Genomic DNA, 18555 nt, shown 5'->3' with positions numbered 1-18555 from the left:
TCGCCAACACTGTTTATAGTGGGGGTGGGAGACTGCTGACCTCGACTGAGGACATTATCGGGCGGTGGAAGGAGTACTTCGAGGATCTCCTCAATCCTGCCATCATGCATTCCGTAGTGGAAACAGAGGCTGGGGACTCGGGGTTGGACTCTTTCATCACCCAGGCTGAAGTCACCGAGGTGGTTAAAAAGCTCAGCGGTGGCAAGGCTTCGGGGGTGGATGAGATCCGCCCTGAGTACCTCAAGTCTCTGGATGTTGTAGGGCTGTCATGGTTGACACATCTCTTCAACATTGCGCGGCGGTCGGGGACAGTGCCTCTGGACTGGCAGACTGGGGTGGTGGTCCCCCTTCATAAGAAGGGGGACCAGAGGGTGTGTTCCAACTACAGGGGGATCACACTCCTCAGCCTCCCTGGTAAGGCCTACGCCAGGGTATTGGAGAGGAGAGTCCGACCGATAGTCGAACCTCGGCTTCAGGAGGAGCAGTGTGGTTTTCGTCCCGGCGGTGGAACACTGGACCAGCTCTATACCCTCTACAGGGTGCTCGAGGGTTCATGGGAGTTTGCCCAACCGGTTCACATGTGTTTTGTGGACCTGGAGGAGGCATTCGACTGAGTTTGGTCCGCATAACCGGCACTAAGTCGGACCTGTTCCCAGTGCATGTTGGACTCCGGCAGGGCTGCCCTTTGTCACCGGTCCTGTTCATAACTTTTATGGACAGGATTTCTAGACGCAGCCAAGGGCCGGAGGGGGTCGGGTTTGGGGACCAGTGGATTTCGTCTCTTCTTTTTGCAGATGACGTGGTCCTGCTGGCCCCCTCTAGCCAAGACCTACAGCATGCGCTGTGGCGGTTCGCAGCCGAGTGTGAAGCGGTTGGAATGAGGATCAGCTCCTCCAAGTCCGAGGCCATGGTACTCGACCGGAAAAGGGTGGCTTGTCCTCTTCAGGTTGGAGGGGAGTTCCTGCCTCAAGTGGAGGAGTTTAAGTATCTCGGGGTCTTGTTCACGAGTGAGGGAAGAATGGAGTGGGAGATCGACAGACGGATTGGTGCGGCTGCCACAGTAATGGGGGCGCTGTGCCGGTCCGTTGTGGTGAAGAGAGAGCTGAGCCGAAAAGCAAAGCTCTCAATTTACTGGTCGGTCTACGTTCCTACCCTCACCTATGGCCATGAACTTTGGGTCATGACCGAAAGAACGAGATCCCGGATACAAGCGGCTGAAATGAGCTTCCTCCGTAGGGTGGCCGGGCACTCCCTTAGAGATAGGGTGAGGAGCTCGGCCATCCGGGAGGGGCTCGGAGTAGAGCCACTGCTCCTCCACATCGAGAGGAGCCAGTTGAGGTGGCTCGGGCATCTATACCGGATGCCTCCTGGACGCCTTCCTCGGGAGGTGTTCCAGGCACGTCCCACCGGGAGGAGGCCCAGGGGACGGCCCAGGACACGCTGGAGGGACTATGTCTCTCGGCTGGCCTGGGAACGCCTTGGGCTCCCCCTGGAGGAACTGGAGGAGGTGTCTGGACAGGGACGTCTGGGCGTCTCTGTTGAGTCCGGTCCCGGATAAGCGGAAGACGACGAGTACGAGTACGAGTATATTTATACAGTTATCAAAAAGGAAATACATATAGCCATGAACTTTAATTTTCTTGCAGTTTTTACAGTTATCTACGATTACATGACGTGTGATTTTATCAATCCACCTGATCCGCTGACTCAACAGTCTGTAGAATAAATCTGTCGATATTCTGTTGCATCACCTCTGAATGTTGAGGCTTATTGTGCTGGCATTACAGTAGAAGTTACACGCTATCGGCTGCATTAAAATAATTTTATGGATGGGGATAATGTTGGGGAAAAGATGACAATAATAGAGGCAACAGCTTCCTGAAAGCAAATCTTGTTTCATCTTCACTGTCATAATCATTTGTATTTTCGTATCTTGCAGTTGGAAATTATCGGACTGACACAGCTGATCAGCCTCGGCACATGTAATTCTCTTGCCAAAGTGTGGATGTTTAATGTCCGATAATATTGCTAAAATAAGCTAAAATGGGTCCACCAAAGTAGCTGTAATCGGTACACTACACTGAGTATTCATTCACTTTTCTCCCAAATTGTGATCTGACACCTTTCTACAGTTTTATCCAAACATTTACTGATAATAGCCTCACAGACCCTCCTTTCAAAAGCTCTAAACTATCTTTTTAAATAACTTGTTGATACAAATTCAGCTAATAATGCTGAATATCACCTAGTTTCATAGTTTTATAGCAAATCTTGCAGACTACAATAATAAAGGGCAAGTTTTTAACAATAGTTGAATATAATGTTTTAACTGTTAATGTTTTGTAGAAACTGGTATTTTTGCAGAGAATCTGATCATTCTTTGCATGCATGCTTCATAAGAAGAAATATCTATATTCTACTTACAGCCTGCATGAAATCATATTAGACTTTGTTTTTTTCCCTTGCAACATTTATGATAAAATAACACAATTTATTGTTTATTTTTTTCTATTTATTATGATGATTTTAGGACACCCAATCTGGTGTCTTGTGATCCACAGTAGGGTCCTGATCTGACATAGGGAAACACCATTTCCTTTCAGTTTTTATGGTTTCATATTAATCAAGCCAGGCTTTGACTGGCAATGTTGACACAAGCTGAATAACTGCATCTCTCCAAGATATTTCATAGAGTCACTTTTTCCTTTTTATTCCATTTCACAGTGTGATTGACAAGTGGGTCAGCCAGTGTATTTCTGACAAAGACTCTCAATTTAGCTCTCTAGCTGTAAATCAGTGAAGGCATAACAGTATATTCAGTTGGGAGGTCTATTGGCCTCCTATTAAAAATGTGCTGAAATCAGACCTGGCTTTTTTTCCGTGAGGAACACATTTTCCGTTCTCTGCTCAATCTTTTTCAATAATTTTGGTATTTCTGAAAATCAATTGCTTTTATGACTTCAAGGCTGTATTACAAAATCAATGCAGTCATTATGCAATGGCTGATGCTGGCAGCTACACACGTCCCATAGTAACAATGAGTCCCGATTAGGTTCGGTTCCTAATGAGCACTAACCAAATTAAGCATTCGATTTAGTCTCTTTTTAGAAGATGAAAGTTGGAACATAATCACTAACTGGTGAAGAGACGAGTTAAAATGTTGCATACATGAGGGCCCCTCTTCACGCATCAACACACAAACACACATCTTTCCAATTATCCTTCACTGTTCACTATTTGATGCAACAAGTTGGTATGTAGTTTGTAGCAACTCTCTGTGGGAGAAGCATTATGGGGCTTTGCCTAGAAAAACCAGTCAAGCAATGCAACAAACGGAATAATATCTGTGGAGCATGCTAGGCTATGTATCATATCGAAATAAATCCTACCTAGTTTGTAAGTTGTTGAAGCAGGGTGTGGATGTGGATGGATTAGGCTCATACATATCGAGAATATACTGTTAATGGTCTGGTCTTCTTCTTTCTTTCACATTTTTCCACAGTAAAACCAAAAACTTTTTTGTATTTTATTGGGATTTTATTTGGCAGACTCCATCAAAGTACTGTAGTTGATATTTTTGACATCATTATGACATCCCCAGCTTCACACATTTAGACACTGCATGTTTTTCCTATTGTTTGCTAAATAGCTTGAGCTCCTTCAGATTGGATGGAAAGCATACCTTGCCAAAGACCCTGAATTTGATTTTAGCCATGGACTTTGACTGGGCCATTTTACCCCAAAAAACTGCGTTGATTTAACCCATTCCATCATACAGGGGTTGGACAATGAAACTGAAACACCTGTCAATTTAGTGTGGGAGGTTTCATGGCGAAATTGGACCAGCCTGGTAGCCAGACTTCATTGATTGCACATTGCACCAGTAAAAGCAGAGTGTGAAGGTTCAATTAGCAGGGTAAGAGCACAGTTTTGCTCAAAATATTGAAATGCACACAACATTATGGGTGACATACCAGATTTCAAAAGAGGACAAATTGTTGGTGCACGTCTTGCTGGCGCATCTGTGACCAAGACAGCAAGTCTTTGTGATGTATCAAGAGCCATGGTATCCAGGGTAATGTCAGCATACCACCAAGAAGGACGAACCACATCCAACAGGATTAACTTTGGACGCAAGAGGAATCTGTCTGAAAGGGATGTTCGGGTGCTAACCCGGATTGTATCCAAAAAACATAAAATCACGGCTGCCCAAATCACGGCAGAATTAAATGTGCACCTCAACTCTCCTGTTTCCACCAGAACTGCCCATCGGGAGCTCCACAGGGTCAATATACACGGCTGGGCTGCTATAGCCAAACCTTTGGTCACTCATGCCAATGCCAAACGTTGGTTTCAATGGTGCAAGGAGCGCAAATCTTGGGCTGTGGACAATGTGAAACATGTATTGTTCTCTGATGAGTCCACCTTTACTGTTTTCCCCACATCCGAGAGAGTTACGGTGTGGAGAAGCCCCAAATAAGTGTACCACCCAGACTGTTGCATGCCCAGAGTGAAGCATGGGGGTGGATCAGTGATGGTTTGGGCTGCCATATCATGGCATTCCCTTGGCCCAATACTTTTGCTAGATGGGCGCGTCACTGCCAAGGACTACCGAACCATTCTTGAGGACCATGTGCATCCAATGGTTCAAACATTGTATCCTGAAGGCGGCGCCATGTATCAGGATGACAATGCACCAATACACACAGCAAGACTAGTGAAAGATTGGTTTGATGAACATGAAAGTGAAGTTGAACATCTCCCATGGCCTGCACAGTCACCAGATCTAAATATTATTGAGCCACTTTGGGGTGTTTCGGAGGAGCGAGTCAGGAAACGTTTTCCTCCACCAGTATCACGTAGTAATCTGGCCACTATCCTGCAAGAAGAATGGCTTAAAATCCCTCTGACCACTGTGCAGAACTTGTATAAGTCATTCCCAAGACGAATTGACGCTGTATTGGCCGCAAAAGGAGGCCCTACACCATACTAATAAATTATTGTGGTCTAAAACCAGGTGTTTCAGTTTCAATGTCCAACCCCAGTAGCTCTCTCTGTATGTTTAGGGTGAAAGATGAACCTCTACTTCAGTCTCAAGCTTTTTGCAGCCTCTATCTGACTTTCTTCCAGAATTTCCCCTCTGTATTTAGGTCCATCCACCTTTCCATCACCTCTGACCAGCTTCCCTGTTACTACTACAGAAAAGCGTCCCCACAGCATGATGCTGCCACAACCACAAAATGTGAAAAAGTTCTAGGGGTATGAATAATTTACAAGGCACTGCAAACTGGCAGCACAACACAATATGACTAAATAGGTCTTTGCTCCAGACACAAGAAATAAGAAATATGCAGCTCTCTCAGTCTTATATAAACAAACTTACTAAGTGTCAAACAGGAAAAGAAAAGATGCTGGCAGCAGCACTTAAACTTTTATAATAGTTTTGTTCCCTGAATCATTGTGCTGGAAAAAAAGTTAATTAAACACCATGAGTGTACGGGATCTCGCAGCAACCTCACAACTCTTTAAAATGGCTTGGCACAGAATGTAATACCAACTGTTCCACTTTGATAATCCATGTACGGTAAGTCTACAGGCTTGTGTCTGGTGGGGAGCGGGGAGATGACATCTGTAGTGTGAGAAGAAGAGACAAAAAATGGACCTGTGAAGCTTTGAATAGCATCAGAGATGTTTTTATGCCTCGGTTTATTATGGTTATGTTTAATTATAAGGAATTTGAAACATTTTGATTAAAATTGTGTACAGTAGATATAAGAATTTACATGCCAATGTTTTTCTCAGTGAATATATTTAAAATGGGCCTATCGACATGAAATTCACACCACGTGTATGTAATCACCCAAAATATCCACAAATACAATGCAATCAAAACAAATCAGTTCAGTAATGTATTATTTGTAATTAAGTGGAATGACACAGGAAAAAAGTGTTAAACATGAGTATAGAAGTGTATTAAATAATGAGTAGAAAAGCCTTTAGCACACTGACATGTATGGAGAAACTGGTTGTAAGCATCGGCCAGGTGTCACTTTGACCAATTCTTCTAAACAATCTGTCTTCAAACAATCTGGGAGAATTTTCTTATGCACTCTTATCTTTAGATTTACTAGATCATTCTAGCAGTTTTATTTTCTTTCTCTGAAACCTACTAAGAATTTCCTTGTCTGTGTTTTTGGGATCATTGTCTTCCTAAAAAAATCTCCCCTTGTTTCACCTCTGGCCTCGTATCAAAAATATCCTGGCTGACTTCATCTCCATTAATCCTTCCTGCAAAATCTGCCAATACCATCAGCTGTGAAACAACCCCACACTGATGTTCCCACTTCTAAACTTCATTGTTGGTGTGGCATATTTGGGGTGATGTGCAGCGCCGTTTCGGACTACAAGCATGGTGTGTGCAGAGACTTTAATGGGGTTCATTTATGGTCTCATCTGACCAGACTTTATCTTCCACCTTTCATTGCTGTGACCAAATGTGTAAACCTTAGACAAGCATTGACATGTTGTTTTTTTAACAGTGGAGACCCATGGAGATCACTGCAGTTTAGTACATTACTAATTGTCTTCATAGAAAAACTACCTGCTCATTTTAGATCTTTCTGAGGCTCTCAATGAGTGACTCACTGCTCTTGGACAACTCTTCTGAATAAATGTTTAACTCCTCTGTCAGACAGTTAGCAAGGAGAATCTGTTTGTGGGTGTTTTATAGTGAAACAGTAGTGCTCTCTGGTACTTTAGAAATATGTATGTAACCAAGTTTAATCAGTGTGTTTTGCAACAGTAATGTCAGCTACTTTCTGCAGAGTCAATCGCTACAAACCTTTAAACATCCTGCCAGCCTTCAGATTAGCCAAAGCACAAAGCCACCATGAGCTTCATGGAATGGTGTTCCAAGACCAGGCAGGTTCATCCATGCTTTACAAGACCAAGTGTGGTGCAAAGCATTGGATGCAGTGGTGTAATACATGCTGTTGAGATGTGTTCTATGAAATCATGAATTACGCCCCTCTGTTCATCAAGACTGTGCACCAGTACCCAAAGCAAGGTACATAAAGACATGGAAGAATGAGTTTAATGTGAAAGAACCTGTTTGGCCTCAACCTCATAGAGCATCTTCTGTGTTGAGACATCCATTTGTGAGGTTGGTGTCTGACCTCATAAATGCACTTTTGGGCAAATATTCTTTCTGTTTCTTAATTCCTGTGTCATTCCAGTTTCTTATACATAATTCATCAACTATTTTATCTTGATTTCCCTATATATGGGCATCACTCAGTTTTTTTTACCAAAACATGGAGTAAAGTTTAAGTCATCAACCCCATTTGAAATCTATTTATCAAGAAAAATTATGTGTTCAATACTTATTTCCCCTTAGTAGTAGGGTGCACTGTGCAGTCATGGTGATTCTTTTTTTTTTTCAACCAGTCACATTCTTATAGGTTTGCATTTGCAGTTGGACAGGGATGTCGTTTTATAACCAGTCAGACATCTCTGGAGGCAACACAGCATGAGGTGAACCTGTGCACCGTGCCCGAGCATGTGCCGACGTGGTCAGCTCAGAAACAAGCTGCAGTGTGTTTGCAAGTGATGCGTGTTTGCCTCTGTTGACATCGAAGTGCCCATGCTGCGACGTGACAGGTTTACACACACACACACACACACACATACACACACACACACACACACACACACACACACACACACACACACACACACTCTCTTGTTTTGCTATATGTAGTGAGGACCATGTGTTGACTCCCATTGACTTCCATTGATTTTCAGTCATTTTCAACCCTTTCTATGCCCTAGCCCTGACAATAACCCTAAACCTAATCATTACCAGTGCATGCCTAACCCTAACCTTAACCTAAACTCAGTTCACACCTTAGTCCTAAACCTAACTGTTAGCAAAATAGGTCGTGAGGACCAGCAAAATGTCCTCACTTTGGTACAAACGGTCCTCAATTTGATGTTGAAATTGGGAAAATGGTTCTCACTGTGATGCCAAGACAGGAACACACGCACACACACACACACACACACACACACACCAACTTTTTTCCTCAAGGATATAGATAATCTGTGTTTTGAGGCATGGGGAGGCGGGGTGGTTAGGGTACATCCATTACACAAACCCCCGTGGTCCAAAACCCCCGGAGCTATCTGCAAGTTCTCACACACAGAGAGACAAACTGCCTTGACAGACACACACACACACACACACACACACACACACACACACACACACACACACACACACACACACAGAAATACATGATGTACTGACATGAAATTGCAAACGTCTACAAACACTCTCACACAGAGAATTCTAATGGAAACAGCTCTATGTACATATTCTGTGGCACGCCGAGTGGCATGAAAAATTCATAAAGGGAATTACAAATGTGGTGGTGAATACAAACAGACGACAGTGAAAGCAGACTATCGAGAAACTGCTGGAATGAGTATGTCATGTTGATGGAGTTTGGGGGGGTCATTTTTGATTAAGTAAAGGTGGACTATTGTGACGGGAACACGAGCAAATGTGACTGCAACAGAGCTGACTCCTATTTGATATGCGTTTGCACAAATGTACTTCAAGTAGGATACCTCAGCTGTATGTGTTGCAGAGATTAGGAGATCCTTGAGTGTACTCCTGTTGTATGTAGGTGTATGGCTTTGTGCACTGGTTGTGTACCCTCTTTAATGAGCCGCGCTCACACCAGAAGGGTCACCATCACTCTGCTGTCTCTTAATTGGACAGACCAAGCAACTGGCACACCAACAGCATTTATCTTTAACAACTCCATGGAAGCAGAGGTGCCTCACGGGGCAACCAAAAAAAAAAAAAAAAAAGAATGGTTAAAGAAAGCTTCTCCAGGGTAACCTGCTCGATAGTTTGACCTTTGCACAATTAGTGGCAGGTTCGGGCTATGGTTGTGAGGGAAGCTTAGCACAACAGAGAAGAAAAGGAGACCCAAAGTAGGTGACCATATCTGCCCACTCCGACCCATGTAATTAGAAACATATTATCAAATATGGGCCTGCATGTGGAGGCACAGCATGACACTACTCTCACTACCTTTTAAGGTAAATGGACTGAACTTATATAGCACTTTTCCAGTCATACAGACCGCTCAAAGCGCTTTGCATTAGAGCCACATTCACCCAATCACACTCACTAACGCTCACACATTCATACACCGATACGCGGATCGGTCAGCAACTTGAGGTTAAGTGCCTTGCCCAGGGGCACATCGACAAATGGCAGGAGGAAGCTGGTATCGAACCCACAACCTTTTGATTGCAAGGCAACTACTCTCTAGAATAAACTCTATAAAGAATAAATAAGCGACCATCATGTATCCTCATGGGATAGACCAGAATATACCACAATAAACGAAAGCATACGCTCAATCAGGTTCACAGCATTTTTTTTACAGACTTTCAGTCACTCCCCAGCTACAGTGCCTTACAAAAGTTTTCATTCCCTTTGAACTTTTCCACAGTTTGTTTTCTTACAACCACAAACTTCAGTGTATTTTATTTGGATTTGATGTAAAACACCAACACAAAGCAGATGACAAATATAAATGAGAAGAAAAAGGATCTATGGTTTTCTGTATATTTTTATACTGAAAATTATGGCAGGCATTTGTATTTAGATAACCTGAGTAAATACTATGTAGAATCACATCTTTGCTGCTACTTTTTCACATCTTGCCACTGATTCTCACTTGGACCTAAATCCAGACTTTGATTCCATAACAGGAATACGTCCTAAACCACTGTTACATAACATTGCACATATAGTAAACTTCATTGTCAAAATTTGTCCACCCTCCAACAGGTTTTCTTCAAGCATTTAGGTCCATCCATTTTCCCATCAGAGGTGACAAGGTTTTCCATCCCAGCTGAGGACAAGCATGAAGCTACCATCACCATGTTTCGCTGTGTCGATTGTGTGTTCATGGGTCAGAATACAGATTCAGACTACGCTTTTAAAATGTTTTCGTCTTAAAAACCATGTATAATTTTTCTTCCACTTCAGACTTATGTACCTCTTTGTGCTGGTTCAAAATCCAGATGAAATACGTTACATTATGTGATTCTAATACAGGGGGCAGCCACCTTTGCAGTCCAAAATGCCATTTTTGCTTTTGATACCACTAAATTAAATTTGTCATGAGGAGTAAAATCTACAGAACCCTTAAAAAAGATTTTAAATACCTACTACATAATTGTTTTATTAATTAATTGGCTAACCCAATCTGTACACAAAGCAAGAAAGGAAGAAGGAATATGAATCTACACATTTACTTAAAAGGAATTTTCCATATTTATTAAAAATAAGTAAATAAAGAAACTGTGTGAACAAAGTCATTCTGAAATTCTACGTATTATATGAAAACACGTAGCAAAAAACGTTTCATTACTTTTGTATATTAAAGCACTGCATGGATCTACATTATTTTTTGCAAAAGTACCCCAAGGTCCACATACAGCCTTGGAGCTGTAGGCTGCAGACCCCTGTTCTATCATGGCAAAATATGGAAAGTAAAAAAAAATTTACAAATACTTTTAAAGGTACTGTACCTATAAAAACACCAGAACAGAGCAACAGACTAATCCATGCTGATTTCACATAATCGTTATCAATGTAAGTATATCCAAACATGAGCAAATCCCAATTATACAACAAACTATTTGCTTCTCATTTCCCATCTCGTGAGCAAAGGGGACCAGTTAAAGATGATGGACGCAAACAATTTCTTTAATATAGCAAACATGCAAATCACTTTCAGTGTCCCTCCCTTGGCATTTTCTCCCCACGGTACTCTAGATTGCAGCTCTCCCATTCTAATTGTTCCAAAACATCTCACGCGAGCACAGTGAGTTAATTGCGAATGAGAGACGTTGATCTCCCATGATAAAGGGCCCTGCGTAAATGAGTATTCCCAGATTGACAATCAACATCAAATCCACTAGTTTTGAAAAAAGAGCAAAGATACTTACTTTGGTCGATTTGGTTTAGGTAAAATCAGTTAATCGGGGTGGTTTGTGGAGCCAGTTAAAAGGAATACCTACTTTGGTTTATCACTTTTTCAAATAAATGTTTTTTGAACTGTTTGCAATCAAACCTTTTAAGCATCCAAGGTTACAAGCAATGAAAAACTGAAAAATTTGTATCAGCTGTTAACTGGGGTGAAAAGTGAGAGTTTATTCAAACTACACTAGTATCCTTTGTACAAAAATCTACATGAAACCAAAAATTAAGGTCACTTTTTACCTAAGAAAATGTGCCCGTTGTGTAAGTTTAACATTAGCCTTATGTTGGTTGTAATCTGCAGAATTTTTATCTTTTGAAAAACTAGTCAGCAGCCTTGATGATGTATGGGATGAGCTTAAAGTCTGGAAAACTCAAATCTTTCTGTCTTCCTATAGTGTCAGATTTGTCAAACAGGATTAATAGGTTTTACTCTACAGAACTCATGTAGAGAAATAGTTTCCTCAGGTTATTAGCTGCGCCCCCTAAATCACAACATTTTTGACGCAGTAAAGCTCCTTAAAAAGCCATTTAAAACAACTCATTTTGTACGAATGTACTCTACAGATCATTTGGTGGAATGTTCTTTGTTTCCTGTAGGACACACTGTTTCTCTTTATGACCAGCATTATTTTCAGAATACGTATCACTTACAAATAATGGAAGTAGCTTCTGCAGCTAATGCTTACTTGCTAACCTTGGCAGGAATAAGCTGCTTAACACAAAACACACTTTCTACATTGAGTTAGCACTCTTTCTTTTTTTATTTCTTTCTATGATTAGTTAATTTGTTAACTAGTTAGCTGCTTGGATTAATCCTTGAGCAAAAATCATTTGATTGTCTTGGTAACTCAGTGACAACCTACAAAGTGTAGTGATGGTACAGAAGAAAGTTATTGGACAGCCCAAATGTCCAAATAGTAACAATGTGAGCATGCATTCTCATAACAACACAATACTTGGTTCTAAAGCCATGTCTATAGGCAGCTTAAACTACTGTTGTTTGCACATATGATCCTTGTTTGCAGCACATAATCCAGGAAATGTTACTTACAATCTGAATATTAGTTATATTTGTATGAACTTCAAATCACTTTCCAAAAAAGAAAATATTTTAAAAAGTTGCATCAAATTAAAAATTTAAATTTAGTATTTTGTAAAACATTAACCTGAACATATGAGAATGAAAGTTTATTGATTGGCACACAATCTATGAATGCCCCTATGGAGTGGTGAAATAGTTAATAGTTGAAGTAATTAGAAAGTAGGTTGGGCTGCTATCAGTTGTAGCCACTCAAAGGATTAGGCATGTCAAGGTGAGTAAATTTTCATTAGTGCAGACCAGGGGGCGCATCAAACAAATGTTTCTGGTTTTGACCGTTTTTTTTTAAACGGTGACGGAAAAATCTGAAGGCCATCAGTCGTTTAGACAAATTGCAATTCACACCCCTGTCCAGTTGGTGGTGAGTTAGCATAATAATAAGGCCTTGAGCCTTCAGAACAACATCAAAACAGCCACAAGAAGTCGTCTGTCTGAGGCAAAAGTCCAAAACCTCATGACAGTTTCCACTGCAGCAATCGCACTCCAGACATTTGATAACGCACATTCAAGTACGCAATTCAAGTCCATGGTGACCAGGAGGAAGCTGTGAGACTGTGTGCGTACAGGTCACAGCAGGTGATCTGTTCATATTTTAAGTGCAATCGTTTAATTTCATTGTTTGTATGTAGTTACTGAGACCACAGTCTGTTTTTGTCACTGCAGAGAAAAGGTTAAATGCATTGATCTGGCTGATGTGGATTCTCTGTTCAGTTTGTTTGGACTGAATATTAGTTAAAATGAATGAAAACAATTGCTATTGAATGTTTAATTATTGTCATTTTTTAAAATGCGGTTATAATGACGGGTAAAAATAGATTATGACAAGAATTTTTCAACCCTGTCAATCAAAGTGACGGACAACGAAAAGTCTAGCACAACCTCTGGTGCAGACAGAGTTTCTGCATAGCAGAGTGTGTGAGATTAAATAACATTATTCTCATTGCTGTCACATAACAATTTATTTAGAATATTTCAACAAAAGGAGGGGGTGCCTGGCTTAGATGGAAATGAAATTATGTAGTGTCAATTATATGAGCTAAAGCTAAAGCTTAAAGCTGTATATCATCCTACTCCATATGCAAAAGTGTGAAATTATAAATAAAGAATAGATAATGATAGAAAAATACAATTTAAAATGTACTTGGCTCAAAAAAGGTACCGTGATATATTGTATGTACTTCCTTTGTCAAAAGGTCTGTTAACTGATCTGTTTGTATGAAAATGGTAACTTGACCTAAACCATTTAGGTCTTTCTTTTGAAGAGCAATTAAAACCATCAAATAAAAAATATCTATTCTCTGCCCAAAATCTGCACCAAGTACGACAGTGGTAGCAAGAGAGAATAAAAAGAAAATGAAAGGTGTTTGTCATGTCAGTGCATGTTCCTCCCCATGGAGCCATCATTAATTAAGCGTGAGATTGGTCTCTCCACTTCACACCCCTGCCTCTCATCCTGTTGAGCCAGAGATGTCAGGGGACACATCGCTTCTCACCTCAGAGAGTGAAACAGGTAGTGTCGGTTCAGTGGACCTAAAATAAACATCTGTGAACACACCCAAATGCATACACACACACATTTTAGTTCACTTAGGTACCTCTACTTCTAAAACAGCTGCTCGTGTGCAGTACCGCGAGTCCAGTAGTCAGGTGGCTATAGCTCTTTTTCCACACTGCAGTACATCACTAATGATGGCTCAACTCCCTAAACTCCCCTATACTACCCAGAGGGGTGGGGAAATCTGCCAAACGGGTACAGGTCCTCTCCTTACTACTTGCACCACAGTGTCTGACAAACAGCTAGGGTCGTGTAAAATTAAAGGCCTCAACAAATGAATTGCTCTGACACAAGCAACGTGAATCAAAGCCGAGCCTGTCATGGGAGCTTGTGGAAGAAGAATTACCAATGCGTGTTCTCAAAAGGAATACAAAAATAAACTGAAAGTTAGAAGGAGCAAGGAACTACATTGTTATTGTTAAGTTACCGAGGAGCATTGTCTGGTGTCTCAAGGTGTCATAATGGATATTGACAAGAGAGATATTTGTTTATCATTTCACCTTGAAATGTCGAGCACAACGTCAAAAAGATCTTTCAGAAGAAGAACTTTATTGACTTCCTTTGATATTAATATTTGCCTGAGATGACACAAGTCTTTTCTCTGTGATATGACCTTGTTGTTACTGCCAGAAACGGTAATGTATCTCAGCTAAGTCATTATCGCTGACTCATGTAGGAAATGGAAACGGATTGCTTTGTTTCTGTTGCACATCTTCCATCTTCAGATCACTTCATCCTGGCATCTTCCACACAAAGGCAGAAGTGTCATCACTGACATGAAGGGTCATCATGACTGTTCAGCAGACAATCTGATGCTGAGGTGTTGAAAAAGATAACGGAATTCTGTCATCCACAACAGCCAAACCTCCCTCCACAACAGCCACGTTTCACTCATGAGGGAGAGTTATTGCTTTAATATAGACAATGAAGGGTTCAATTTGTGCTCTGGGTGTCAAAGGACTGCTGGGCGTGATTGCTTTTTTGGCACAGTTGTGACATTCATTGGCTTGGACTCGGAACGTATTGGAGAAAGCCCTCTCTCCGTCCGGAAATGTGTTCCATGACAGATAGAGGTGGAAGAAAAGGGAGATTGGTGGAGAAAAGCAGAAAAGGCACGGCTCGTCGAACAGCAGCACTTCGATCCTCAGCAGAATGAGAAATACGGTGTCCTGACCTTGGCTGATCAAGCAGAGAAAAAAGGGAGGGCAGCCATAATCCAAACCACAGTCAGTTCCAAAAACACATTAAATAGTAAACAGAGGGGAACAGTTCTTGTGTTTACACTTTGGGGCACTTTTAAACCTTATTAGAGAGAAAACAGAACCTTTATCTGTGAGAATTGTTACTTTTTCAGGACAAGGAAAGGGTTTTCTATTTTGAAAGAACCCTATTTGAAAGGAAACCAATGCCTACTACAGTATATCTATCTTAATTTTGTAACATTGCCACATAGAAAAGGTAAAGGCAATGACATTTTCATCCAAATAGTCTTTTATGCAAAATAATAAATAAAAATATTTTTACACATCATTGGACTAGAGCATGAATTCAAGACTAGGGATGTCTGGGCCTGATTCTGATAAGGGTATTCTGAAAAGATTCATGACTAAAGTCAAATCTCAATACCTGCCGCTGATGAACAGCCTGAACTTTATGAGCCTCATTTCCATAGAATTTGCTACAGTTTGCATGGTGAACTTTAAGAAAATGTTACCTGTTTTTGATCACAAAACTGTATCGGAGGCTGTGCACAATATTTTGTTGATCTAATCATTTTTTTCCCCCTAACAATCAATGTTTTACACCCTTTACATTTATGGTCTCAGTCAGAGGACATGCTGACTACTGCAGCTTCCACACATGCTAGTGTTAGCCTAGCACCTTGGGGGAAAATCTTTTGGTAACCACCTTAACACACAACAATTCACCACACGCACACTCACAAGTCCTAATGAGTTCTACCTGAGTAGACTGTGGCGAACGCTGTTTGCGGGTGGTTGTGGTGGACAGCGTGGTGGTGGTCTCAATAAAGGTGGTGGACATCTCTGGTGGCATGGAAGTGGTGGTGCGTGTCGCACCACGGTTGGTGGGCACGTCTCCCACAAGCCGCACACTCCCATTGACCTTGATGTTAGGGTGGCCCTCGGCGGCCATGTTGAGAACCTTGAGACCATTGTAATAGAGCCCGGAGAGCTGGCCTTGGTAGGGCCGCTTCCGGTCGTTTCCCCCGATAGAAATAGTGGCCTGGGTGTTGAAGATCGTCAGCTGCCGGCCTGAGACAAGAGGGAGAGAAGAAGGGTGAAGATTCAATCAGAGAAGCTTTCTAATGCAAGACACAGGGGTACCTGTCACTTCGCCCCTTTGCCAATTTGTACATTTTAAATTTAGCCGTCTTATACCCAAATGTTTCGGGTGCAAAATGGAACTGTTGCCATAGGATTTGTACCAACAACAAGCTAATTCATATCTGCCGCGGGGGTTGGGTTCATATGTACGTTTCATACTTGAACATCCAAAGATTTTCAGGAAAGGAAATAATTTTATACATCGTTTTTAGCTGAAGGTCACGCAGAAATAATATGGTTTGCTCAGGGGTAAAAATCTGTCATATTTGATTTGGGTTCAATTGACTTAAACAAGAATCAGAACCACAATCAACTGAAAATTTTTTTTTCAGAAATAATGTACAACCATAAATGATTTGACTATTTATCACCATAATTCATTAAAATACTAAACCACAAAGAAGAAATAAACTGTTACACAGCTCTAAAGTACATGGGTACAAAGTAGTTCATTTGGGGGATGTGACATAGAAATAGGAAGGGACTAAATGGCAACGCTCAGGTACAAAATTGGCAATGGAGCAATTTGACCAAGGGCCCACACAAAGTTGTTGCAACAGCAAATAAAAAAATCTCAACAAACTACATTCAAGAGCAAGACCTTTACAAGTTTAACAATGATAGAAAAAGTTTGTTTTAGAAAGCAATGTATTGTTTCAGTGCTTGATTCAATTAGATTCTAATTGATGACGAGGAACAGTGCATTTACTCTAAACAAGTGACACAGCTATATAAACATTCGTTTTCCTACAATACCATAAAAAACATTCAAATGAAGCACATGCAATTTGAAAGTAATATCTAAAGAAAATGAGCTGAAAAGTGTACTCTAAGGATAATATTTTCTGGATTGAACAGTGGACTTCGTGCAAAGAAATAATGAATAATTACATATACAGTTTTTGGCATGTTATAAAGACTATATGAATTCTAATGTGCTGTGTGAACTTGATTAGATGACTGCTAAATATTACAGTCACAACACACTGCTCATGCATTAATTATGAAATCGAAATGCACAAAACTTCCACAAAACAAGAACCATAATTACATTTCTCATTTGTGCAACTCACAGACTAGCAACACTGCAAGCCTGTTCGATTTTGTTTGTTATACAGCACAGAACACATTTGGAATGAAATGGCATGGACGGGGTGGGGTGTTCATATCACAGAAAATGGAATAGCATGTGTGGAGCCATGCATGCAGCAGTAATGGGATTTGTTTTTCAAAACCTGTCAGTGTTTTAGCGGTTGTTAAAGGGACTTTATGAAAAGGTTAAGACGTTTATATGCAATGAATTTTAAAAAGGCAGTTTATAATGGTATTACGCAGAGTGAGAAGGTTGTATTGTGGAGGAGAAGGCTTCCTTAAATCCACCCACACATGTGTTTAAGGCAGACGAGAGGCCGACTTTGATAATCTAAGCGATTAATAAGTACAGCTCCATCAGGCGGCGGCGCACTTTGGCACTCGCACCGTGTCACTCTGCTGTCAAAAAGGCTCTAATTATCTCTACATCATCAAAACAGGTTGAATTTCTATTTTGTGTGATAAGTACAAGAAGATAAGTTACGGCAGAGAGGAGGCCCCGCTGTTAGGGAAGTTTTCAGGGGGGATATGCCCACTGATTAGTTTGTTCTCAAACACTGCAGAGGATTTGAGTCAGGAGAGTTAAGCCTCCTCTCCAAACAATCGGCCTACTGTTGCTGCATAGCTAATGCCTCCTCCCAGTCAAATTCAACACTGTTCCAGTCCCTTTAACTGGACATCATGATTGAACAAGATAAAAAAAGGTGACAATGGCAAAAAAGAGGGGAAAAAACAATAACAATAAATACGATTTATTTTACAGATTTTTAATGGGTTTAAGGGATGGTTATTTCATTCTCAGAGGTTGAAAGGGAGCAAGCTGATGAGATGACTGAAAAAAATAAAGATAAAAACATTCTAAAAGTTAAATAAAGGTTTACCTTTTTCCTGAAGCCAATCCTCTACTGGCCGGGTATATTTGAACGGGATTTTCTTATTTGCCATTTGAAAGCGCTCAATGTCGCTGTTGCCTTTGGAGTTCGAGAGTTTAACAAACAGCTTGAAACAGTTGGCAACAGACAACAAACATTTATACAGTGGTTTATAATAAGGTTTAGCTGCGTTTAGAAAGATTTATAAAAGCTTTATGAGTTTTTTTTTTACAAGCAGTGTCACTTTAGTTGAACTTTAAGCTTTACATTTGTTTAAAACACTCCACATTCAAAGTTTACAAACAAATGCCTGAAATAAAATCACAGAATCAGCTGCAAGAAAGAGTAAAAACATAGCAAATACATAATAATTTACACGCTATTGGATAAATGAAGTACTTAGGAAGACAAACAGAGTTTCACTGGCTTTCTATGAAGCAAAACGTGGTCATTTATGAGCACAGAATCTCCTCCTGGACACCATCTGCTTTTTAAATTTCAAGGGGGCAGCAAATGATTTT

The 18555-nt window shown here is 40.8% G+C and overlaps 1 protein-coding gene across 13 annotated transcripts in view; it reads right to left on the bottom strand.

Moving 5' to 3' along the window:
* The window catches only part of LOC124881654 (neurexin-3b-like), a 435641-nt gene that overhangs the window by 31904 nt on the left and 385182 nt on the right, over positions 1-18555 (bottom strand). For 9 of the 13 annotated variants that reach the window (XR_007041703.1, XM_047387345.1, XM_047387333.1 and 6 more), the window contains 2 exons: positions 18044-18133; positions 15688-15998 (listed from right to left, as the gene is read on the bottom strand). Coding sequence is in view for 12 of the 13 variants with exons in the window: in XM_047387345.1 (XP_047243301.1) it covers positions 15688-15998; positions 18044-18133 (401 nt within the window). In the remaining variant the exon portion in view is untranslated. The remainder of the gene's footprint in view (positions 1-15687; positions 15999-18043; positions 18134-18555) is intronic. The other 4 variants (XM_047387341.1, XM_047387342.1, XM_047387343.1 and 1 more) reach the window with 1 other exon arrangement.

Source organism: Girardinichthys multiradiatus, chromosome 15 (assembly GCF_021462225.1).
Source record: "Girardinichthys multiradiatus isolate DD_20200921_A chromosome 15, DD_fGirMul_XY1, whole genome shotgun sequence".
In the NCBI taxonomy this organism is placed as follows: Eukaryota; Metazoa; Chordata; class Actinopteri; order Cyprinodontiformes; family Goodeidae; genus Girardinichthys; species Girardinichthys multiradiatus.
The sequence above is the reverse complement of the archived record's forward strand: the minus strand, read 5'-3'. Positions and strand labels throughout refer to the sequence as shown.